Source organism: Dermochelys coriacea, chromosome 3 (assembly GCF_009764565.3).
Source record: "Dermochelys coriacea isolate rDerCor1 chromosome 3, rDerCor1.pri.v4, whole genome shotgun sequence".
Lineage (NCBI taxonomy): Eukaryota > Metazoa > Chordata > Testudines > Dermochelyidae > Dermochelys > Dermochelys coriacea.
The window spans coordinates 47,924,350-47,951,520 of record NC_050070.1 but is presented as its reverse complement, the minus strand read 5'-3'; the positions used below and the strand labels follow the sequence as shown (position 1 = coordinate 47,951,520).

General features: G+C 40.4%; 1 protein-coding gene across 15 annotated transcripts in view; it reads left to right on the top strand.

Moving 5' to 3' along the window:
• Positions 1-27,171, top strand: part of DST (dystonin) — a 468,601-nt gene that overhangs the window by 299,447 nt on the left and 141,983 nt on the right. For 11 of the 15 annotated variants that reach the window (XM_038397725.2, XM_038397722.2, XM_038397727.2 and 8 more), the window contains 6 exons: positions 2,075-2,163; positions 4,982-5,117; positions 15,496-15,648; positions 18,519-18,752; positions 19,019-19,303; positions 21,248-21,793. In XM_038397725.2, the coding sequence (XP_038253653.1) occupies positions 2,075-2,163; positions 4,982-5,117; positions 15,496-15,648; positions 18,519-18,752; positions 19,019-19,303; positions 21,248-21,793 (1,443 nt within the window). Of the gene's footprint in view, positions 1-2,074; positions 2,164-4,981; positions 5,118-6,232; positions 12,158-12,386; positions 12,537-12,730; positions 12,947-13,123; positions 13,271-14,146; positions 14,381-15,495; positions 15,649-18,518; positions 18,753-19,018; positions 19,304-21,247; positions 21,794-27,171 lie in introns of all 15 variants that reach the window. The other 4 variants (XM_043510392.1, XM_043510393.1, XM_043510402.1 and 1 more) reach the window with 1 other exon arrangement.

Below are 27,171 nucleotides of genomic sequence, written 5' to 3'. Positions count from 1 at the left end.
ATGCTAACATGGTTTCCTGGAGTAGTGTAGATAATGATAATTCATTATAAACCTGTTATTTCTAGTTTGTAAACTACCGTGTTATATAGTATTATAACATGGTTGTAAGAAAACAAGAATCTCACTCCACTCTGGTCAGAGACACTTTGCTACACAACCTTTTGTCTGTTCTTAGTGTTAAGAGATCTGATACAGTTTTTGACTTGCTTCATTATCAATTGCCACATTGATAATGTTCATAAAGTCAGACATAAAAATAGAGCACTTGGTCATCTGTACTGGGGTGTAGTGTAAGAAATATAGGCTGAAATCTCCTTAATCTGCACCCTAAAAAGCTTCACTCCCAGTTAATTGTAAAATTTCCAGGGGGGGAGGGAGGGAAGCAATAGTTTTTTAATATATTTAGCTACCAGGTTGCTCGCTATCCTCTGGAATGGGCCTTTGTTTCAGACATTTATTTACTGCAGTTAATGGGTGTAATGTGGTTTATGTGAATATAAATTTCCAATTGTAAAGTCCCTTGTTCACTGCATACTGCTTTCCTGCTCTCTTGGGGCTGACTTGGCTGTATGTTATATGAGCAGCCTCAGGGTCATATGAATGTTTTATGACTTAGTTTAGTTTATTTAATTATCATTTTAAATCAGAATACACATAACAAACCAAACATAAAGCTTTGGCACTGTCCTTATTGTCGAGCTCACAAAGCTGTTCATATGGGATATGCCGACCATGTAGTACAGATTCACAGATTGGTTTGTGTAAGACCAATGCTAGGGGCTTGTCGACACTACTGGCTGGATCGACAGGCATCAATCAATCCAATGGGGTTGATTTATTGTGTCTAGTATAGACATGATAAATTGATCACTCTAGCATCGAATCCGGTACTCCACCTCAACAAGAAGCGCAAGGGGAATCGACAGGAGAGCATCTCCCGTCAACACACCGCAGTGAACACACTGTGGTAAGTAGATCTAAGTACGTTGACTTCAGCTACATTATTCGCGTAGCTGAAGTTGTGTAACTTAGATCGATTCCCCCAACCCAACCCAACCCAACCCAACCCACCCCACCCCACCCCGGATAATGTAGACCAGCCCTAAGTGTTACTACTCTTTCATAGTCCCAGTTTAGTTTTTACTGTTTGGTCTACAAAGTATCATTTTGTAAAGCAGTGAGCTTAATGGGTGGGATTTTCAAAATCCGCTCAGTGTTGGCATATCCTCCGTTCCCATTGAAGTCAACAGTAAAAATCATTAGCAGAATAAAGCCAATGCTGAGCATGTTAGTAAATCCCAATCCACATTAATGACTACAATTTTGGGTTCTATTGTGACCTGTAAGCCATACCTTGAAGTTGTGGCGGTTACAGAGGTACGCTATTCGGGGATATTATGCATGTAGAAGCCATAATGTCCCTTCAAGCACTGAGGGAGCGCACACACGGCATCAGCCACTGCTACACTTCGTAAAAAGGTGAAGCTCAGCTCCACTGGCTCGTGGAAGGGGGCTGGGGGCTATTGCCCTGACCCACCCTATCCCCTTTGGGTTTTTCATAGTAGGAGCCGGTGCTAGATTCCTCTTTGTCATAGCCATGATATTCAGGACACAATCTGTGACTTTCAGGTATTTTTTCTGAAGTCATGATCTTTGTCATCTCGGTCAGCAACCTACTGAACAAGACTCTTTCATGAAATCTGCATAAGGTTGGCTTTCCATATGTCAGGTGTAGGTGAATACAGTTTTAAATAATTAGTTAAATGCTATTGTATGCTTTTAAACAAATATTGTAAAATAAAGGATATTTGGTTTCCCTAGTAATTGTCCATGACAAAGAGCTTAATTCTAGACAAAAAGATTTGTGCTGTGGGTTTCCCCTTTTAAAAATGACGGTATTTTTGCCATGACAAACAACTAGCCTTATCTAGGCCTAGCCCACCCAGAAATGCCCAAAGTTTGCCCAGCATAGCTGGCTCAAAGTAATGGAGTTGTGTGTGTTGGCTACTTTTCTATTCTCTCTTTTGAGACATATTCTTTGTGGAGAACTGAATTTTGGTTGTATATTTTTCAGATTTCCGCTGATGAAATAGCAACCAGGAAAGAACAAATATCTGAGGCTTTGCAGACTACACAGTCATTTTTGGCTAAACACAGTGACAAGTATGTTAAATTTTATCACAGCATTTTGTTAATATAACTGTAACTGAATTAGTGCATCATATTGGGTTATAAGGAACAGACTGATATTCTCATCTTACAGTTACAGTGGGTAATATTTTATTTGTTCTTTTTGTTTAGTTTAAATGTAATTGTGAAGAGAACTTGATTAAGTGTATAAAAGATTGTACAATTGTTCAATTTAGATGGAAGTAGGGGGCTCAAAGCATTAAAGGTGTCTGTCCAATTATTAAACAGTGTTAAACAAGGTTCAAGGTTTGATATATAGAGACCCCTGTCTACTTAGTACCATGGCAAACACATCATTAAAATCCATTTAAACTTTTATTAGAGATACGGATAGAAAATGAAGCTTCTGTCTCTGATGTTGACTCTTACTTGCAGCCTAACTGCCAGAAAAACACAGGCACAGCACAGGGTCGTATCAGCCTCTCCCAAGACCTGGCAAACTTATACCAGCATTGGGCTGTTTAGGGCATTTCTTTTAGCTTTCTCTTTCTGGTAACAGGCTTTCAGCAGTGTTTCAAAATATGCAGCCTTAGTGGCTACTCCAGACTCTTATTATACAGAAGGCAAAAGGAAGGAGATAGGAAAGAGAAGAAATAAGGTGGGGAAGGAAAAGGACACAGGGGGCAGGAGGGGTATGTCTAACAAAAGTCTCACATCCTAGATGGTGTTTCGGGATTTAGCTGTAGCCAGTGGAATGGGAGTGTCATCTGGCTCCCTCTCTGTGGCCTGGTCTGTCAGGACATTTTTCAGGATTGGGATGAAGAAGGTCCAGGGTCCCAGGAGACTTAGTGGCAGCCATGATGGTGAAACTCTCTCCAGTAGCCAGTTTTTCTCCCTAAAGTCTCTTTTTGAGGATTGCAAAAGGGGCACAAGGGGGAATAGCTCACCCTCTCGTTATTTTGTCTACCTGTTAGGAATGATTTCTGACACACTGATTTGGGTTTATTGGTTTCTGGGTTCCTCACTTTTCTTATCTACGAGGCATGACTTTAACACAGTCCTTGCATTATATCCGTAGGCATTTTTTTTATTCTTTCTGAATTGCTTTTGTACCTTTTCCCATTTCCTATTAATATTTGTTGTTATAGGTTATTGTGACATTTCATGAACTTTCTCACAGTTTTTCCAGTTGAGCCCATAATTGAGGTAAATTTGGAAGCCCAATTTTCACAACAGCTCCCTGGATTAGGTGACACAACACATGACAATACTTTTATATTTATACAGCACCTTTCATTTGAAGGATCTCAAAACACTTTACAATATTAACCAACTAACATATAAGTTATATAGAGAAGGTTTGTTTCATCCATCAGGAAAATTAGTAGATGTAAATATACTTGGATTTTAGTAAAGCATTTCCCATGGTTCTCATGAGTGCCGACTATCAAAATGAATTCACATTGGCTTGGCTGATGATCAGTAAACAGTCAGCGGCATGGAAAACTGGCTGACAGACCATAAACAATAGAACTGAGGGAATAATTCATTAAAAGCATTTTTCAGTTAATTTTGCCTCATTTTCTGATCACAGATTGACTTGCAGTTGACTTAAATGTATTAATTATTCAGCTGTATCTGATGAATTTTTTCATACAACTTTTTTATCATATGTGTTAATACTGGCCCAAAACCAGAAGTCAGATTTTGTTCTCATTTCTAAAATAATTATAGTACCTAGGACTTTTCATCAATAGATCTCAATACACTTTGCAAAGGATGTCACTATCATCACCCCCATGTTACAGATGGGGAAACTGTGGTACAGGGAAGTGAAGTGACTTGTTCACATTCACCCGGCAAGCCAGTAGCTAAGCCAGGAATAAAACCCAGGTCTTCCGAGAACGAGTTCACCATTTGACTTACTAGATCAGAGTTGGGCAAACTATGGCCCGTGGGCCACATCCGACATGCGGGACCATGCTGCCTGGCTCCTGAGCTCCTGGTCCGGGAGACTGTCTTTCCTCCCTCGCAGCCATGCCGCCATGTGGTGCAATTCTCTGGGTGGCAGGGCTGCAGAGCCCGGCCTGACCCGGTGCTCTATGCTGCGTGGCGTGGCGCAGCTGCCTGTCCTAGCGCAGCTGCGCTGCCAGCCACCAGTGCTCCAGGCAGCGCGGTAAGGGGGCAGAGACTGGGGGCGGTGTTGGATAGAGGGCATGGGTGTTTGGGGGGTGGTCAGGGGCATGGATAGGGGTTGGGGCAGTCAGAGGGCGGGGAACAGGAGTTGAATGGGGGCAGGGGTCCTGGGCAGGGCAGTCAGGAAGGAGAGGAGGGGTTGAATGGGGTGGAGGGGGGCAGTTAGGGGTGAGGGATCCAGGAGAAGGGGTGGTTGGATGGGGAAAGGGTTCCAGGGGGCTGTCAGGAAGGAGGGTGGGTGGGGCAGCAGGGGGCAGTTAAGGGTGGGGGGTATGGGGGTGGTCATGGGACCGAGAGCAGGGGGTGGGGGGGGTGGGGGAGGGTCCCCATGGGGCCATCAGGAAACGGGGGGGGTTGGATGGGGCAGGAGTCCCAGGGGGGCCGTCGGGGGCGAGAAGCAGGGGGGTCGGATAGGGGGCAGGGGCCGGGTCATGCCTGGCTGTTTGGGGAGGCCTCCCCTAACCGGCCCTCCATACAATTTCAGAAACCCGATGCGGCCCTCAGGCCAAAAAGTTTGCCCACCCCTGTGCTAGATCATTCTGCCCCCTGAACACACATACACAGAATTCACAACCAACAGAAAAAGCAGAATTTGTCATCTACTGAAGTTTTCAAATCTGATGATAATTGTTATTGTATCTTTTTTTTTTGGTAGAATGACGGATGGAGAGAGAAATGAAATGGAAAAACAAGTGAAATCCCTACAAGAAGGTTATAATCTGTTATCTCATGAAGCTTTGAAACAACTACAGGGGGCACAAAATTTAGGGGATGAAAAGATGGAGGAAAAGGTAATAGCACAGAAAATGTTGTTGTGTTTCTAGTTGTAGTACATTATTCTTTTGAGATTTACTGCATGGTTGTGGAACAATATATTAACAATGAAAGGAGAAACTGTATTTGATTGTACGTATCAGTAAGCTGAAACCTGAATCAAATGAGTGCAGTTTCTATATATTTGTATAATATATGTAGTTTTACATGTGCATATGAACATTCTGTTCATCGAAACTTGCGTGAAGAGTCTTAATACCATGTGCCTTGCATGAACAAAGATAAACAAATCATCCATCTCTTAACTCTTCTCTTTAAAAGCCATCCTCTGATTGCTAGATAAGTTTGTGTGCTGCAAAAATATGACACCATAAAATAATATGGGTTAATCTCTGCCATGTACTCCCCCAGAGATATCCCAGAAGATATACAGTGTTCCAGATTTTCCTTAAATTCCAATTGGGTATATGGTTGGGACCACATACAGTAACTAGTTATGGGGTACCACAAGTACATTTTTTATAAACCAATCTAAATCTCAAATATGGAATTATATCAAAGAGGTATTGTAAATGTATGTGTGCATATACAAGTAGAAGCAATGTCTTGTATAATTATTTTAAAATAATGTTGCCAGCCTGATTACATGCTTTCCATGCAAACTAGTTGAAGTATTTGGGTTCTATAATATACAAGTCCATACGTTTGGGTGTCTGTGCAAAAGTGCTGTATGCTGTAAACATGAGTAGCATGGTCATTTTGTATCACATACTATTTTTGAATCTTCTAACCTTTCACAGACACTTAGAGCATGACAGATTACCTTCCAGGTATATGTGTTATTGTTCACTATATAATCATCTCTTCTGCTGCCTTCCACTAACCCTATTTATGTATGCAGAGCATAGGTTTTCAATTCACAGATGCATGTTGATTTTAAATCTTTTATTACATCGTGTGCTGTTGAATCACTGACATAGATCACTTGCGCATTTGAGCTGCTAATACTCACAGCATTGTCCCAGTCCTGGTAAGTATATGATTTTGTGTTTAATATGTATTCAAAAGAAAAAAAAGTTTAATATGTACAATTATAAAATGACTTAAAATCATTCTCTATATTCCTTTTTAGGTGGATAAAGTTATTGCTGGTATCATTGATCAAACAACTGGAGAAGTCCTTTCAATCTTTCAGTCTGTTTTAAAAGGTCTAATTGACTCTCACACTGGCATTAGATTGCTTGAGAATCAGCTGATTTTATCTGGGCTAATTTCACCAGAGTTAGGAATATGTTTTGATCTTGAAGAAGCAAAAGTCCATGAACTTATTGATGAACAAACTCTATTGCAACTACAGGAATTAAATAATGCTAAGAAAATTATTTCAGAGTCATCATTCACAAATCTTCCAGCTGTAGCTGCTTTAGAACAAGGTATAATTCCAGAGACTCTTGCCATTAAAATTCTCGAGATTCAGCTTTCCAAAGGATATCTAGTTATGCCAGCTACAGGGGAGCAACTCACTTTGCACAAAGCTTTCCAGAGGAACTTGGTTTCTGCATCTTTATTTTCAAAACTATTGGAAAGGCAAGACACATGCAAAGATCTCCTAGACCCCAACACTGCAGAAAAGGTTTCCCTGGAGGAGATGGTTCAAAGAAGCATAATAAGTGAAGAAACTGGGTTAAGACTTCTACCTGTAAGACCACAAGAAAGAGGTAGAATAACACTAAAATGTGGAAGGAAGATAAGTATTTTGAGAGCAGCCCATGAAGGTCTCATAGACCGTGAAACCATGTTCAGATTGCTGGGGGCTCAACTACTGTCTGGAGGTATAATTGAACCTGACTCAGGGCATAGAATGACTGTGGAAGAAGCCATGAGACAAGAGTTGATTGATCAGGACACTGCTTGTGGTATTCTGACTCATCAGATTCAGACTGGTGGGATACTATGTCCAAATTCATCCAAACGCTTAACTGTAGATGAAGCCATACAGTGCAGCTTAATTTCATCTAGCAGTGCACTCTTGGTACTAGAAGCACAGAGAGGCTTCATTGGCCTCATTTGGCCTCATTCTGGTGAAATATTCCCCATATCTACTTCTTTACATCAAGGGATGATAACAAATGAACTGGCAAGCAAAATACTATATGGCAGGCAAAAAATAGCTGCAATTTATATTCCAGAAACCTGTGAGGTACTCAGTCTGGATAATGCTGCACAGTTAGGGGTAATAGATGGTAATACTGTATCTGTTTTGAACAATGTAATTTTACCTGATAAGATGCCTAACATGGAGGATTTAGAGTCCTCTTGTAAAAATGCTGCAAGATGGTTATCATCTTATGAATTCCAGCCATCTGCATTTCATGACTACCGACAGGAACAAGAAGTTTCAGGTACGGAAGAGCCCATGCCTCATAGCGTAGAGCAAACTAAAAAATTATTCATGTCTTATCTGATGATAAATAGTTATATGGATGCAAACACAGGACAAAGACTTTTGTTATATGATGGAGACCTAGATGAAGCTGTTAGCATGTTGTTGGAAGGTGATGATTCTGCGTCCAGTACTGATGTGACTAAAGGGGGATTTAGTAACACATATGTAAACTCAAAAAGAACGGATCTGAAACAACCTGACAATATCATGTTTAACAATGTCACAAGCAATGTCCTGCATGAGTATACAGGTGGACATAATATTTTTACTGACTGCAACTTAAAACAACCTGAAGAAGATATTCAGAATAATAAATGTTCAGAAAGAAATAATTTTCACAGTAGAGCAAATGTCTTTAATTCTAATGCTTTTGAACAGTCAGAATGTACATTGAATTCTTTGTTGTCTAAACCTGAAGCAGAAACTGGAAATATAGTGGGTAGTACTCAAAACCCTGAGAAAGAGAATGCATTCAAAAGTTTTCAAGAATATCCTGAACGAACACAGATGGAACAGTGTGAGCATGTGTATCAGCAAGCAAACTCTGGAAATGTAGAAAGGCATCTTCCAAAATACTCACAAGGAAATCTTATTTCAGGAATAGATCAAGACAAACCCAGCATGCCTGATGGAAGAGAGAGCCTGGGTAGGGAAAGCAGGACTTCTAAAACTTTAGAAAATCCCTTGGGTGTAGATGATTTATCTGTTAATAGTGAAGTCGGTGCAGTTCAAGAAAACAATCCAAAGTGTGGCCCTCACATTTTGCAGTCTGATGATGAGAGTACGTTAACTGATAAAGATATGAAAAAAATTGATTTTCAGAGAAGTCTCAATTCATTCAGCCACACAGATACTGAAAACAGACTTCTAGAAGAACTTTCTGGTAAAGTATTAGCGAGTCAAAATGTTTGTAATAAGCATGGCATACCACAGTCTAAAGAGAATGAGTATGGCAGGCCATCCCTTGGGGTCTGTACCAATATGTCAGATGGAGCTCTCCTGGAAGACAATAGTGATGTGTATTACAGGCCTCTGTTGAAAAACAGTACTGATACATGTGTCAGGTCACCAATGGGAGACAGTACCGGCATGCAGGGTGGACCCCCCATTGAGGACACTAGTGACGTGCATCGTAGGGCTCTGCTGGATGACACTACTGATACACCTAGGGGGCCATTGCTGGGAGACAGTACCAGCATGCATGGCAGGCCACTTCTGGGAAACAGTATCAGTCTGCACAGTGGGCTACTCCTAGGGGACAGCGATGCTCTATATGGCAGGTTACTACTGGGAGATAATAGTTATAAACCTGGTGGTCTGCTGCTGAGAGAGAGTGACCGCACTCCACAGTGTGAAAATAACTGTTTGCAGCATGAAGATGAAGATGATGCCTACGACACTCCTCAGGTTGATGATGAAGATGATGATGCCTATGATACTCCTCAGGGTGATGATGACGATGCGTACGACACTCCTCAGGTTGATGGGGATGATTCCTATGACTCTCCTCAGATTGATGATGATTACTATACCTCTCAGCTTGAAGATGATGATACCCCAGAGCCTGACAACACACTCTTAGGCGTCCAAGAAGAAAGAGACGGGCTACTAAATGTGAGGGAAGAACTAAACACTTTTCAAGATGTGAGTAACACTGGAGATAGTGTCCTGTGCATTAGTGAAGTAAATCAGACAGATTCCTTTGAGATGATAAATATGGCTTCAGGAAGTGCCGGAATGTTGGAAGCCATCTCTGAAGAGGAGACAGAAAGCGTAGGGAAGGTGAAAGATAAGGAGCAGACACTACCAGTCATGAGTGAGAGTGAAGAAAGTGAGGAGAGCGGCTTTAGTCCCTTATTGAGGTTGCATGAAGCTGAAGTGCAACGAAACCGATATGAGGAGTGTGAAATGCAAGCAAAAAGTGACTCTAATGAGGATGAGCATGAAGGAATTCAGGAGGAGGAGGAGGAAAATTATGATTATATGGATTATGATAGTGATAGTTATGGAACTGATGATGATGGTGATGTTGATGATGATGAAGAAGGAATAATGGATATTTATTACTCACAGTGTCAGGATAAAAATGTTGGTGTCCAGCTGTTTGCTTCTTCCAAAGAAATGGAAGATAGTGATGAATGTAATCAGAATATTGATGCCTTAGATGGTTATCTTCTTTTAAAACACATGTCAGGTGATAATATTTTGCAGTTAGATTCCAACAGTCAAAAAAGTAACCTATACTCTGAAAAATCCAATTTAAAAAAACATAGAAATGTATCTGATGTTTCTGAAGAAGGATATCTTGATCTTACAGATAAAACCAAAGAGGAAGGACAGCAAGAAATTGAAAGTGCTTCTGAGGATTTGGTAGATAGCAAACATATGTTAGAAGATATCACTGAAAATATCCAATCTGAAAGCATCATTGGCACTGAATGGATGTTATCTAACAGTGAAGAAAGTAACCTCACACAGCATGTGACTCTACCACCTGATCCTGGCATGAATGATACCATGGCAATAAACCATGAAATCATTCAGGAGGGATATGTGTGTGCATCCCTGTCCGCTATTGCTAAGCAAGCTGCTGCCGCAAACATTCAGACTCAAATAGACTTCCTCCCTTCAGAAGATATGTTACCAGTTCATATCATAACGAAAAATGAGAACAATATATCTGTGCCATGTTCAAATTATGAGCAAAGACAGAACACAGAAGAAGACATATTCATGATGCATATGTCAAATAATGTGACTGGCATAGAACTGCTTAAGGTAAATTTATCCCAAATGGATAATAAAGTAGTCAGACACGTGCCTTATGTGAATGACAGTGATAGTCTAGGTTCTCTCACTGACTTAGTACACCCAGTCACAAATAAAGAACTTGGTCAAATAGAAAAAGGTATTGAAATCCCTAAACAAAATATAAACATGGTGACTGTTATAAAGGAAAATCATAGCCAGGAATTAAGTAAAAGTCCTATTCATATGGAAAGCCTTGGAGAAATATTTGATGGAGCTACTAAAACAGGTTGTGAAATTGCTGTTTCAAATGAAGAAAAAGTAAGTGTTGGACAAGCCTCAAGTGATGCTAAATCAGGACATTACAGTGACTTTGATACAGTGAAATCAGATGAATTTATGGAGGAGTTTGACCTTTCTGCTTATTTAAAACAATGTGCAAAAGGCATAAAAGCAAAAGATATTTCAGAACTGAATAAGGCTGATTCTTGTTACCTTAAGGAAGGTGAAACTGACAAAAATTATAAACAGAATGGAAAAGAGTTAGTGATACCTGACTATATTATTGATATGGGAGCAGGGCATCCAAACAAATTCAACTCTAATGTTCAATCCTCTCCTCTAACAGTTACAGTAAAATCAAAGGGAATTAATGTTACCAAAGAAAATGAGGCTATCATCTGTCAAGAAACTGATAAAGTTCTTAAAGACACTTCAGAAAATGACATGATATTTAGTCATGAATTTGCCTTTAAGAAAGCTGACACAGAAGGAAGTACTGAGAATGTCCAGGAGTCAGAGGACAGGGCTGAAACCAGACATTCTGGGAATCATAGAGGGGCAGCAGACTTTTCTTCTAGATCTTTGGATAACAAAGGTGATAGATTGGATAATATTGTGCAGAAGAAATGTGAAACACTGGTTTGTTACAATGGAGTAAAAAACATTATGGAACAGAATACTTTAACCAACAAGACCGATTTAATTGAAAGTGGTGTCAGGAAAGAAAAGCCTGTAGAATCATTTCACAAAGAAGTGATGCTCCCCAAAGACTTGCAAATAGAGGAGGGTATATCACATTCTCCTGAAGTATCTGACACACTAATTGAAGATGTAAAGAATATTTTAAAAATGAAATTGAAAGATGGCCATGTTTCCTGCAAGCAGGAAGGTGAACCTTTAAATTACTCTGACACAAAAGTTTTAATGCAAAATTTACTTAAAATGATTAGTCACACACACTTGGAGAATGAGACTTCCAGTGAGTCAAATATCAAGAAAGCACGTGATGACATTAGCGCTACACTAATGGCTATCCCTTCATGCATAGATCAAAAGGACTATGATAATCTTCAGTTAACTTGGCCTGATAGCAGGAGTCCTGACCTCCTCCTTGATATACTGAAGCAAAGCCACTGCAACCAAAAGACTGATCATCCATATGAAACAACAAGTGAAGAAGCCCGGAATGAAAGAGACCAAGAGATAAAAGCTGTAGCTCCCAAACTTATTACTTCTCAACTTGAACAAATCTTCCAGATCCCACCTGGAGATGAAAGTTCATACAGATTGGAGGAATCAATGAGTGATTTGGCAAAAGACTTGTTTACCATCTCACAGGCTGCTGATATCCCCGCAGATGATGAATGTGTAAGCAAAGCAGAGGAGCTGGGTACTCTTTTCTCAACAGAACTAACAGAATTTGGATCAGAAACTCTCAGAGGGAATTCACTGGTTCACAGCACAGCTGTTATTTTGAAAAATAACCAGCAGCCTGAGAAGTCAGACAGTCCATCCAAAAGCTTTTCTGAGGATGTTCTGCAAATGAAAGAAGCTGCCCCAGAAGACAACCCAGTAGGCATGGTAAGTAACAACTGGCACAGTTACACATTTTATCTTAGAGGAGTTGCATGCATCCTTTTAAATATTGGAGATCATTATTAAACCAAAACAAAACCAAAAAACAAACAAAAAACACACCTACATATCAAACACTCCAATTGTAAATTTAAAACAAATTGTAATGAAAACAAATGTTATGTTTCTCTATTAGCTCTGAAAGCCTTTTCTGATTGTTAAAACTTATTTTCAGAAGTTCAGTGGAATACAGCAGTGTTTAAAGTGTACAAAGAAACTGCGAGGACATTTGACAATGGTTCAGAATATGAAATTCCACTTAGATAATCAGCAGCCTATTAGTAACAACTTGGAAATGCTAAAAACCCAACTTGAACATTTAGAGGTAAGTATAATATATTTCTTATTTCTATGGTATACTAAGAAGCACATAGATAATACAGTGCAGGATGCTATAGAAAGCCCTAATATAAAGAGAGAGATCATGTGGTTCAGATTTTAAATACAATTACATGAATTTACTTTTAAACCTGTTTCTCTTAGTAAATTTAATGCATCTTGCTTATATTTTGTTTGCAGTCATTTGAATCAGGGCTGGCAACCTTTGCTGCTGTTCTAAAAAAAGATATGAAGTTGACAGAAGAATTTTTAAAGTCTCTGCACAAAGATGGTCCCAAAGAGCAACTTAAAGAACTAAAAATAACCTATGAATATTTACAGAAGGCCTTTTTTGTGGTCTATGATATGTCTTCAAAGCGTGCAAAACAAATAGTCTTTGCTGTTGACTCTGAAATGGTATGTTTCTATTAAACGATTTTGTGTGTGTGTACTTGCTTCACTTTAAAGTAGTTCAGTTAAAAATAAATATTTTGTTTTGGTTTTAAATTAGGTGTCAGATTTTCTTTCATTTAATATCAGATTTGGCTGGTTAGACTATGATACTGTAAATAAATATATAACTTTTCTTTCTAGTCTAAGCTTGCAATATTGCATCAGGAACTTCTAAGCAGACTTCAGAAGTTTTCAGACTGGATCACAGAAAACAGTAAAACTGTGAACAACCTGACAGTGGATATTAGTGGTATAGAAAATGTGAAGCAAAGCTTACAACTGCTAAAGGCAGGTATCATTGATATTTAATGATAAAATAGTGTAACTAATTATCAGAAAAGATAATGTAATGTTGGCTCTGCCTACATCTATTGTAAGAAATCTGGCCCCATCTGAATGTGTAATGCAGGACTGCAACCTATCCCAATTATTATAATTTCATCCAATGCTTAAACTCCAATTTCTTCAATGAGTTTAATGTACATTCCCAAAACAGCTATGGAGGGTGCTTTAAAGAAACAAAAACTCCCAAAACATGAATTCAGATGCCTCCGAAACACCGTCTTCATGTGATACCCATTAAGACGTGAACAGAACCAATTGTTCAAATGTATGTATGGAATGTAAAATGTGCAGTGACTTAATTGGGGTTTGAATAGAGTTGCCTGGGTGTAACTGAGGGCAGAATTTGCCCACAGGGTGGGGAGAAGAGTGGGGTGTCACTCTAGGTTGCAGAGGAAGGCAAGAAAGCCTATTGCAGGAAATACCTTCAGTAAATATTCTCCCATTTCTAGTTTTTGCAGAACTGCTCCTCCAGTTAGGCGAATGGCTCCCCAGTAGTACCTGTTCAGTGTTGATGGTCAGTCAGTCAGTCCTCTGATGTGCAAAAATAAAAAAGCAAATAAGGAGAAGACTTTGAGCACCATCATTATTTGGAACCTGATATATAAACCCCTGATCAAGAAGGCAAAACATGCGAAAACCCAGCCAGTTGCCTTGTCTTGGAATACAAGTTTTTAGATTAATTCCTTCTTTTGGTTAAAATTTCCATCAAAAACATAGTTGAACATTGAGCTAGGGATAGTATTATTTCTCTCTGAAATATGCTTTATGAACACTGAACCTTTCTTTATGATCAGTCATTTCCCCTTGTTTTATTTATAGAACCATTCAAAAGAGCTTGGCTGTATGAAGATGCAACTGGACTCCATAGCATTTGACGTTCAGTTCTTCATTTCTGAACATGCCCAGGATCTTTCTTCTAATCAGAGCAAACAGCTGTTGAGGCTCTTAAATAGCACTCAGAAGTGTTTTCAGGAAGTACAGGAAACAATCACATCTCAGATGGAAAGTTTAGAGGGACTGTTACGGACAGCACAAGATCTTGGTGATCAGAAGGTTTGCCTTTCTGTGACAGTGTGTGCTTAGTGTTTTATCGATATAGATGAGGAATTTGAATACTAATGTGTGATTATGTCATACCAGAAATGAGTTGCTTGGGAAGCATTGTCTTTTGGATTAAATATGTTATAATATCCTATACATTTTATTATATTTGCCTTCATTATTCTACAAAGACTGTATCAATCAAGTTTGATAAATAGTTGTTATGGTCTTTCTGTGTTACAACCATACTTTTTAGTGCTATCATATTAGGAAGTGGTTGGATACTTGAGTTTTCAGACATCATTATCGACACAAAAGTGAGGGGATCAAGTCTAGTATTTCTGTCAGACTGAAGGAAAAGTATTTGTGATTGCTTACAATCATGAATAGTGTAGCAATTGTGTTTGTAATTAGCTAAATGATTACAGTCAGGGCTGACTTAGAGGATGCCCTCAGTATACCTGTACATCCCTTCCTCTCATAGAAGCACAAATGCAAGCCTCAGAAGTCAACAATTCACCCACTACTGATGCATTAGGAAAAAGTTATTTAGAATCCTGAGGCTTTGTAACATTCTAAGGAAGATGTTGCCAGTGTGCTATGGCATTACAGAGAAATGTATAAAAATGGGTGAATGAGAAGCATCTATAAGAATTTGGTAGCAATAATGATCCTGCATGTTTTTTTCTTCTGTATTGCTTAAAAGATGCAAGCATTTTCTGCTCAGGTAATATGCATACCAACTGAACTAACACACCCGTCACAACTAACTTCCGTTTTGGTATCCTTTTTCAGAACTAATAGTGTTTATCACAGATTTCAAGCAATTAAGAGATGTGGATTTTCACTTCTGTTGGTTGGAGGTTTCATTTGTACACGTATGCATGACAGATTTCTGCTGGCCAGTTCCATCAATACATGATCTCTTTTACTTATAGCATATGTAAGGTTTATGATCCATAACTTCTATATATTCACCTTGCTCAAACTGTGTACCACTGCTATCATGTTTACAGCATACTTTTAAAATGATTGCCTTGCAATATTGTTATTTAAAAAGTAGTTTGTAAGGGAGCTTCTGATGATTCCTGTGCAGAATTTTGTGTTTTATTTTTGCTCCAAATTAGGATGTGGCTGAGCAGCAGCAGGAATACAAGGAGAAACTACAGGAAATATGTGATCTCTTTACACAAATAGAAAATCGACTCATTGGTCACCAAGAAGCTCTTGTTATCGGAGACAGCAAGGCTGAGTTAAAGCAATACCAAACCAAACAAGAGGTGAAAACTTGACTAAACGGCAGCAGCCTTAGTAATCTTGTAATGTATTTTTGATTAGTTACAGTCCATAAAGAAACCAATCTGAGATTAAATTAAGACGACTAAGGCAGGTTTTAGGTCAGCAATAGCAAGCACTGACTGCATGGGGGATGTAGAAACAGGAACTGGCTCAGGATCTCATGCTGGCTCTGTGCAGAAAAGAATTATGGCACTACTGATAATGTGTTTGGTTCTCTGCAAGGAGAAGTATTGAAGAGTGATATCCAGATTTGTTATGTAACACGCTGAGTCAGCCAGTTCACACAGAAATTTTGACAGCAGCAATGGAGTTGGCCTCTCAGTTTGCCCAGTGGTTTGGAAATCAGCACAACACCCCTGGGGATAGAAAAACAGGACAGAGGGAGGGAAAGAGGGAACGATAAAAAGATACAAAACCATGCCTTGTTGACCGAAGCCAAGGGATTGAACCTGTACAGTACTCCCATTCAGGGTGGCTTGATAAAAAGCAAATGAATAGACTGTCCTGCGATACTTTCAGAAACAATCTTGTAGCATGCTTCAGATCTAACGTGATTCTGCAGTTCAAAAGCATTTTTGTCAGATGTGAGAAAATCACATGTAAGTGAGCCCAAGCTTATTATGCCAAAATCATATGTCACCTTTATAACTGGAGCATGGAGTGTTTATTCTGCTCACATCCTTATTGAAACTTCTTTGTAAAAAGATTTCTCTACCATATTTTTTTCCCCATAAATGCTGTCCCTCTAGTGATGGCAGCAGATTTCCTGGGTGCCTTTTTATAACTTTTTTCACTGTGACAAAGTTCCTGCTCTACCTTGATGGGTCTTGCGCTTATTGGTGGATTTGCTCGCCTTGGAGCTTCACGGCAGCCCTCAGCGTGGCCGTTTTTCTGAACCCACAGTCCAGGTCGACTCCTCCTGTGTCTGACCAGGAGTTGGGAGGATTTGGGGGGAACCTGGGCCTGCCCTCTACTCCGGATTCCAGCCCAGGACCCTGTGGAATGCAGCTGTCTAGAGTGCCTCCTGGAACAGCTGTGCGACAGCTACAACTCCCTGGGCTACTTCCCCATGGCCTCCTCCCAACACATTCTTCATCCTCAACATAGGACCTTCCTCCTGGTGTCTGATAATGCTTGTACTTCTCAGTCCTCCAATAGTCCGCGTTCTCACTCTCAGCTCCTAGTGCCTCTTGCTCCCAGCTCCTCACACGCACACCACAAACTGAAGTGAGCTCCTTTTTAAAACCCAGATGCCCTGATTAGCCTTCCTTAATTGATTCTAGCAGCTTCTTGATTGTTTGCAGGTGTTCTAATCAGCCTGTCTAAATTGTCTCCAGAAAGTTCCTGATTGTTCTGGAACCTTCCCTGTTACCTTACCCAGGGAAAAGGGACCTACTTAGCCTAGGGCTAATATATCTGCTTTCTATTACTCTCTTATAGCCATCTGGCCCGACCCTGTCACATCATGTTCAAGTTATAATCTTGTGACAATATGTACATCTGAAAGCTTTTTGTTTGGTTTGTTATTAGGCCCTGCCCTTGTGCCAAAACTTAAACTTTTACTCTGTTAATACTGAGGGAGAATTCCCATTGACATCAGTTAAGATCTTGCCTCAGTGAGGACTTTAGGATTTAGCATTTTTATTATTATTTAATATTTATATTATAGTAGTGCACAGTAGTCCCAGGGAGGATCAGTAACCCATTGTGCTGAACAAAGGTAGACTCATTCCCTGAATCTAAGAGTTTATAGTCTAAGATTACCAGCAAAATTCCAAGGGAAAGAAAGAGGGATAGACCAAATTATTATGTACAAATATGTATTTGCTTTATAAATATCCTCTATCCACAACTGTCCTGAAGCCTAGCCCTCATTTCTTCATTGATGTCTTGTGGGCATCATGGTAGAAGCAGGTTTTGGAGGGGATTTGAAGGAAGAAAAGGTTCCTTATAGATCAGTTCAGGGAGAGCATTCCATGTATAAGGTGGGGTATGGAAGAAAGCACAAAGATTTTGGGGGGGGAGAAGCTGTATCTTATTTAATATAAAATTATTTACTGTGCCCAGAGGAAGGGCATCCAAAATATTGGTTAGTGCATTAAAATGAACTGCTCTTTCTCAAACTAAGTATCAGAAAACACTACAAAACCCACAAGCCCATGTGAGAGTCCAAAACTTTTTATCTGGTGGCACCATAAACATCACCCTGCTCTTACGGCTCTTTGGCTTATGATTCTCCCTATAATCCTTTACATTAATGTAGACCTACTGTGCCAAATTCAGAAATGAGGTGTAAGGGTTGAGATGTAATTACATGTTGGTAATTGGATGTGAATTTAAGTGAGTCTAAAACTCTCTGTGGCAGTCTAGAGGGAGTCTAAGTTCGTGCAACACACATATTGAGAGGAAGGGACCAAAAGAAGTATACATCAACCAGTTTAGACTCCCTCTAGACCTGCTTCAGCTCTGGACTTGTCCCAGGACCGTTATGCAGAAATTCATTATTACTGTGGTGTATGGAACATTTGACTTATCCCACTCCAGATTGTTAAATTAGTTTTTCTTTAATACTTTTAATAGACTTCTTCGCTCTCCAAACTAATGATGGTACCACACTTTTAATCTCTCAAGCTGCCAAGGCTCAAATATGAGATATTATGGTGGTCAAAATCTCATCTGAGAAACAAAAGCATAACTCATCTGAACTAATTTATAGTAATAAAAGTGCATTTACAAGAATGTGTGGGATAAAATGAGTTAGGCTGTCTCTCAGTGAAGGACTTCTGAGAAGTTTGAAGTAAAGTACAGGTAGATAGTTTATCGATCTTCTTTTGTTGTTTTTCCCCCCAAGGAGTTACAGAAAGATATGCTGGCAAGTGCACAGGCACTGGCAGAGATTGTGAAAAACACTGAGATGTTCTTGAAAGAGAATGGAGGAAAGCTGTCACAAGAAGACAAGACTATTCTTGAACAGAAACTTAATGAAGCTAAGACAAAATGCTTGCTGCTTAGCCAGAAGGCAGAAGAGTCCAAAAAAGTGCTGGATAAAGCTGTGACAACAGCTATTAAGCAGGAAACAGAAAAGGTTCTTATGCAACAACTCTACATCTTTATTTGAATTTTTAAAAAGTCTTGGGGGAATAGTCTTTCCCCTTATTACAATGAGAGATGAAAGTCATATTTTACTTGGTGTAATTAGTGCATGTTTGTTTTACAAATACAGGAAATTCTCAGTGTGTGAATTAACAGATATTTTCAGTTTTTAACAACATATTTTTATGTTCAAATATCCACATTTGAAACTATGTAAACGCTAAAAATGATTTCAAACTCTGAGCTTTCAATGTGTAGGTTGCTGCCATAGAACAACTGGAAGAGAGTAAAAATACGATTGAAAATCTCTTGGATTGGCTATCGAATATGGATAAGGCAGCAGAGCATGGGGATGAGAAATGGACACTGGCAATAGAACAGAATGGAACCCATTTTAAAGAAAGGGATGTAAAGACTTTGGAGGGAGAAGAGGATGAAGTCAATGGTAACCTGTTGGAACTTCAGCAACAGACTGAAACCCATGTGGATGGCAGAGTAAAACCTACAGACAATAACCTGAACCAGCAGTATCAGAAAGTCAAGGTACTATATGCACATTACCAGCTATGGCAAATATTCAGCACTTAGGCACTATGGTAATAGGTCCACTGAAGTCAATGAAAGCCTTTCTATCAGGCTTCAAAGAAATACATAATGTACATTGATAGATATTCTGTTAATGGAGACGGCATTAAAAAGTGTCAGTGTTTCTCAGTTACCACACAGGTACCCAGTTATTGCCTGTTGTAAGAATGGGAGAAACTGCAGTGTTCTCAGTGGCAAATGTTTACATCTTAATGGTGATCACAGTGCCCTTTATTTTCCTAGGCTGAAATGAACACAGTACAATGTTTATTGTAGATAAACAAAGTACTGTAGGCAAAAACACAGCTTCATAATCTTTCCTGATCCTTGTCAAAGATAAATTATTTGGTCTGACATGTTTCCCTTTGATGACTGAACACTGATTGCACACAGCTACCATTATTGGATTGTTGAGATTATTAATCTACATTATTTGCACTTTAAAAGTGACAAATTCCCAGAGGGTAAAGCACCATATTATGAAGGCTTCAGCAGGAGCTGCAAAACTCCACAACACAGCAATATTAAGATGTTTGCTTCAGTCAGCATATTTAATTATGACAGCCTTCTGTATGCTTAGATACAGTTTTAACAGCCCAAAGCCCTTTTAGATTCCGAGTGATGGAACTGATGAAGGATCTGCAGAAATTGATCAAAGGAACACTCAGTATTTTGGAATAGCTTCCATGTAAAACCTTCTTAAAGAAAATGGAAGTATAGGTGGGTTTGTTTGTAGCTGTTGGTGCGCTTTAGAAAATAGCATTAGCAGAGGGCTCAAATCTGATCTTCGATAACTGTCTACCACACATATATGGAGAAGCACCTTAGCTCATTTTACAAAATACATAGCCATTGTTTATATAGGAAGTGAGGCACTTCAGGAACTAAGGTGTTTTAAAATATATGGTCTTTTTCCCCTCAGAGCCAAACATGTTTTACATCAGGTTCTATTAGTGTGTTTTTATAGCTCCTGTCATTTATTAGTTTTAACTTGGTGAAATATATATGGTATCTAATGTGTATGGATGTTTTATGCCATAGAATGGTAATTTTTTTTATAAGGAAAGATATTTTATAAATCTTGAGAACTATTGATTAAAATCCAAAAATGGAAATATAAAAATTAGCAATGACTTTTATTCACTCAAAATACATAGGAAATATCTATTCTCCATTTGGTATATCCGACCCCTGGTTAGTACCAGTAGCTATTGTGTGTGCAATAGGTAAAGGAATACTTACACTTATAAAAAACTGCCCATTATTTAGCATGTTATATAATGAATCCTATCTTGAGTGATCACCCGTGGAATGAGGGAAAAAAAGATCTGGGAAAAATTTAAAGTGGTTGTTTCTGACGGGGCTTGCCTGTCGATGGCAATCCATGCAAGTCACTGCACTGGGTTGTGTTAGAAATATAGGGCTGGGTCCTCAGCTGATGTGGATCATTGTATCTCCAAATTCCATTGATGTTAAAAGGGTTTGCCCATGTATACACTAGGGTCTGATCTATAATTACCTCTAGTTATTTCTTACCCTTTGAAAATGCTATAGGTAAACAATGAATAAGAGTGGCATTTTTAATGAGCATCTTAGAATGTTGAAGGGCTTTATCACATCTCTTCTGTTTGATCAGATAGCAATTTTTGAGTAATCTCATTTAAACATCCCTTCTATTAATTATTTACATTAGTCACAAACTGTTATCTCATCAATCAGACAAGATGTGGAAAAGTCTTTTAACATTCTGAGCGGCTTTGTCATTTTGGTCCGTGTTGTGGTATCAGTTTCTAGACAGAACTCTTCAGTGATTTCAGTGGCGATTTCTGATAAAAAAAAATGTGCTTTAATGGAACCCTACAGAAGGATACTAGTCATAAATATTTTAATTTTTTTGTATAGGCTCAACATGAGAAAATTATTTCTCAGCAACAGGCTGTTATAATAGCAACTCAGTCTGCCCAAGCGCTACTTGAGAAACAAGGTCACTACCTTTCCCCTGAAGAAAAAGAGAAAATGCAAAGGAACATGAAAGAACTGAAAGTCCAGTATGAAACTGCTTTAGCTGAATCGGAACGGAAAATGAAGTTAACGCACTCTCTGCAGGATGAACTTGAGAAATTTGATACAGACTACAGTGAGTTTGAAAGCTGGCTCGAGCAGTCAGAACAAGAACTTGAAAATCTGGAGGGTGGTGCTTCTGACTTCACTGGTATCATGACCAAGCTCAAAAGGCAAAAGAGTTTTTCAGAAGATGTTATTTCTCACAAAGGTGACTTACGGTACATTACAATTTCTGGACAGAGGGTGTTAGATGCTGCTAAATCTTGTAGTAAAAAAGATGGTGTTAAGGTTGACAAAGATGGTATTGATACTTCAGCGACTTACATAGAGGTGCAAAGTAAACTGGATGGTGCTTCAGATCGTTTCAAATCTCTTTATACTAAGGTATGTTTTATTTACATCTGAATGTGTAAGGGGAAAATAGTTGGCTCACCAAATATTTATGTGAAAGATGATTTACCCTTAGAGCAAACTAGAAAGGAAGTGATAGATTCTCCATCTCTTGAAGTCCTCAGCTCAAGGCTGGATGCCTTTTGAAGAGAGATACTTTAGTCAAACACAAGTTATTTGAGTAACTGGGTGAATACTATGGCCTGTATTATACAGAGGTCAGACTAGAGGATATAATGGTCCCTTCTGGTCTTAAAAATCTATGAAAGCAGAATGTCTGAATAACATTTGGGAATGGAAGGAAACTCTGTGGTTCCTCTAGATTTGTCTACCTAGTGCATCTGCCTATCATTTGTGCCCTGTAATTTTTCCTTCCAAGTGGAAACCTACCTCTAGTCTTGTTAATAAATATAATAAAAGCCAGGGCCTGCCAAGATTGCATTCAAAATATTAATTTGATAGAAATCTTTACTCTATCTGTGGCCTATTCTAGTTTTTCCTAGTCTGACCTCCAAAGTTGGCAATGGGCTTTTCAGAAACCACTGCCTTTAAGGAGCAATTCCATTCCCCAATGAGAGTTGTGGGACGGTGCTGGTGGCAGTGTGCAGAGCCGCCTCCCTCCACCCCCTGCCAGGGGCCACAGAGACATGCCAGTAACCGGCCACTTCTGGGAGCGGCGTGGGGCCACGGCATGCAGGCAACCTGCCTGACCCCTGCTGCACCAGGGGCCCCCTAGGCCCTGGGCTGCAGCTCCTAAAGCCCCAGCGTTAATCTGGCCCTGCTTTGGCACTAATTCCTACCCCTTTTCTGTGTGAATGCCTGCAGAGCCTCTGCAGAGCTGGACTTTGTGTTGCAGAGGTGGTGCAGGCTCCCTTCACAGCCTCTCCATATCCTGGCACAACCTATGCAGAGGAGGTGAACCAGTTTTGTAGTCAAAGGGCGCGCCACACCTGCAAAGCAGAGGACAGAGTTTCCCATTCTGTGCTTAAAGAATCACACTAAGATTTTTAAATTTGTATTGAGTGTTTGAAGTAATTTTCTATGTGCATTTTTAAGTGAAACTTCATTGCTTTTGAGAGGTGTTAGATTAACAGTATCTTAGACTTGTCTTTCACTAGTCTACTGGAAAGGTATAGCATGGGCAGCAGCAGTGCTAGCTTCTCCACGCTATCCTGCCAGCTTGTCTCAGTGCTGCCTTGGAAGGTTAACTTCTAGAAGAGGGAAATGAATTCTGTGTCTGTGTCTTTCATTCTGAGGACACCTATTCACTAGGAACCACACTAAATCACCAACTCATTTCACATCTGACCTATGAACAACCTTCGGATAGGAACAAATGTCACTCCATTTACTGTTCAGCATGGATAGCACCATTATAATTTTAACCTTCACAGCTGTAAAGCAGAGTTGCATTTATCTGTTTAAGGGAGATTTGTGTATCACTGTAGCTCTGTTCAGCAGTCTCATCCCTGTGCCTGATGTTCATAGGCTTAACCCTGGCCACAAGCTGCTACTGCTGCAGTGTTGCGTGATAAAAGGTGCCATCTTTTGGCTGGGATGTTCCTGTCACTAAAGGCATGTCTACACTACAAACATAAGTTGACCTATGTTAGGTCGTCTTACAGCCAGTAATTACTGCAGATTTATATATCCATACTACCTTCCCGCTGTTGGTGGTGCGTGTCTTCACCAGGAGTGCTTCCACCAAGTGGGGGACTTACAGCCCAGGCTCTCAGCTCTGCACGGAGCACTCTTCTGGGAGCCCAGGCCAGGTTCTCAGCTCTCTGGTCTCTGCTGGGAGCCCAGCTAGCACCCAGGCTCTCAGCTGCATGCAGAGCTCCCTGCTGGGAGCCCAGCAGCTGCCCAGGCTCCAGGCACAAAGGTCCCTGCTCAGAGCTGGGAGCCTGGGGGGACAGCCAAGCTTGTGATGGGGAGCTCTGTGCCTGGAGTCCAGGAGGCTGCCGGGCTCACTGGGGCGGGGGGGGGGAGCAGGGAGCCCAGAGAGCAGCCTGGCTTGGAGCAGGGAGCTGGGAGCCCAAGCAGCAGTTCAGTGGGGAATGGGGGAGCTGGGAGCCCGGGCAGCAGTTCAGTTGGGAATGGAGGAGCTGGGAACCCAGGCGGCAGTTCAATGGGGACATGGGAGCTGGGGGGAAGCTGGACTCTAGCTGGAGGCCCCCAGCTGCCAGGGGTGACAGACAGACCTGTGAGCCAAGTGCAGGATTTTCAGCAAGGAGCCTACCAGCCTTTCTTGTCAATTTCATGGCTCCAGAAGGGAGCCATGAAATTGACAAGAATGATGCCAACAGCTGATGTAAGTAACACAGTGTCTATACAGACACTGTGTGGTTCTAACTACACGGACATAAGCGCTATGCTGGAAGTGGAGTTGTGATGTCGGTGTAGTTGGGCATTTACATTGGCAGGACCAAGACTGTAGCATAGACACTGACGCAATTAGGTCAACATAAGCTGTCTTACATTGACCTAACTCTCTAGTGAAGACCAGGCCTGAGACTCATTCTTACGCATCACTTTTGGTTCTCCAGGTAGATGTTATGTAGTCTCTAGCACTTTTCAACTTGTTTTTCTGGCCAGTATTCCTTTTCTCAGTAAAGACTTTGTACGCAAGATTTTCAAGAATCTCTGTTCTGGGCATGCACACAACCTACATCCCCAGGTGCAGATGGACAAGTTGCCCTGTGCCTATGCATATTTAGAACACACAGCCTGAAGGCTCTTTGAATGTTTGACCCTAAATGTTCTGAACAAAAAAAGGCCTAGTATATCTTAGACATTTCTTCATTAAATTATGCTTTCCTAAGACTGGAGCAGTGGGACTGAACGCTGGGTCTCCACAGCATGGGGGAGTGCTCTAACCACCAGACTACATAGTTATTTTCAGGTGTGTCCTCTCTCTCTCTCTCTCTCACGCACACACACATGACTCTTCAGTTATTTATCCAAAGTGCAACAGCTTCAACAGGTGAGATTGAGGGAGCCCCACATCAAACTATCCCATAGCTCAGTGGTTAGGGCACTCACATGAGCGGTGGCAGATCATTGTTCAAATCTCTTCTCCCACTCATGCAGAACAGGGACTTGAACCAGGAGTTTCCCACATCCCGGTACTCACCTCTGGGCTAAGGGTTCTGAGGGAGCTCCCCTCCCCCCCCCCCGAGCTGTTTTGTGTGAACTTGCCTCAGGGGTATGATCAGGTGTACTCAAGAGGCTGCCTACCGGATTGGGCCCTGCACATGACTTAGGCAGCTGAACACCTATCTTCCCTGGTTTGTGACTTGCTCTAGGATTTAGGTGGGAGATAGACATCCAGACTGGAATGAGGAAGCCATGCACATGCCCAGAGATAGAAACATAAGTGCCTAAGGAACTTTTACTGCAAAAAATTAGGTGCCAAGTTTGTTCAGGCACTTGTAGGGTTCAGCAGGAGTTTTGTTCATCACAGTGGTCCCAAAACTGGGGCTAAGTGCCTAAAACAGGGAGTTAGGTGCCTAACTCCTTCTGTGTATCTGGGCCAGAGGGTCTTTTTAATTAAGACTTTCCAAATTTTGTTTGTTTAGTTGATGGCAGGAGTGACTAGAGCCTTGGAGAGATGCTTTTTATTCTTTGTATAAATCTAAACAAATAAATCAAGTTATAGATCTATTTTTAACATACACTGTTTTGTATATAATTATACCAAGGGCTCTAGTCTCCTTTCAGATAAAAGGAATACCTTGTAATGTTTGGCCACTAGGTGGAGACTAAATACCAGGTGTAAAAGATGCAATTGGAATATCATTTTTCTAAGCTTCAGAAGATAAATATTGAAAGTAACTATTGGTAAATATTATTCTCACTTTAAAAGTGACAGATTCCTAGAGGGTAAAGCACCATATTATGAAGGCTTCAGCAGGAGCTGCAAAACTCCACAACACAGCAATATTAAGATGTCCGCTTCAGCCAGTAATCCCAGGCCTCCTCTGCCTTTAGATCCATAAATTCTTCAGTCCAATCCACTTCCCTAACTAATTTCCTTAATTTTTGAAAGTCAGCCCTTTTGAAATCAAAAACCTTAGTCGCAGATTTATTTTTGTTTATCCTTCCATTCAGTTTGAACTGAATTAGCTCATGATCACTTGAACCAAGGTTGTCCCCTACAACCATTTCTTCTATGAGGTCCTCACTACTCACCAAAACCAAATCAAAAATTGCATCCCCTCTAGTCGGTTCTGCAACTACTTGATGAAGAAATCCATCAGCTATCGCATCTAGGAAAATCTGAGCCCTATTATTATTACTAGCACTCGTCCTCCAGTCTATATCTGGGAAGTTAAAGTCTCCCATGATCATGCAATTTCCATTAGTATTTACTTCATTAAAAACATTAAAGAGGGCTCTATCCATATCCAAATTAGATCCTGGCAGTCTATAGCACACCCCAAGCACTATCACAAGATAGGCTCTAGTAGCTTTCTTCCCCAATGTGATTTTTGCCCAAACAGACTCTGTCTTATCCATTCCATCGCTTCTTATTTCTTTACATTCTATCTCATCATTGATATACAATGCTACTCTACCACCTTTACCTTTATTTCTGTCTTTCCTAAACAGCACATACCCTTCAATACCTGTAGTCCAGACATGACTACTATTCCACCATGTTTCTGTTATCCCTATAATATCTGGTTTCACCTCCTGCACCAGTAGCTCTACTTCCTCCAGTTTGTTATCTAGTCTCCTCGCATTGTACAACATCATTGTACAAACATCTTAATTTTTGCTGTTTGGCTTCACTCACATTCTTTATTCGATTAGGCACGGTCATTCTACAGCCAGTATTACCTATTAGACTGGTATCCACACTGCCCTTTCTCCTTATGTCCATTCTCCTACCCACGGCTGTATCCTTTCTTACTTTTGTTTTCTTCCCTCTCAATGCTAAAATCCAGCGTGGAAATTACCTGGACATCTCCCAACCATCTCCCCCAAATTCCTAGTTTAAAGCTCTCTTAATCAGTTGTACCAGCCTCCATCCTAGAAGTCTATTTCCTTCCCTACTCAGATAAAGTCCATCCCGAGAGAACTGTCCTCTGTCCATGAATGCCTTCCAATGGCCATACATCCCAAAGCCCTCCTTATAGCACCACTGCCTGAGTCATCTGTTGACAGTCATAATCTTGTCACACCTTTGTTGCCCTTCTCTAGGACCAGGCAGAATCCCACTGAAGATCATCTGAGCCTCGATTTCCTTAAGCGTCTTCCCCAGCCTGGCATAGTCTCCCTTGATACGTTCCAGCGAGAATCTACTGGTATCATTTGTTCCCACATGAAGGACAATCAGTGGATTCTTTCCCACTCCCTTTAGGATCCTT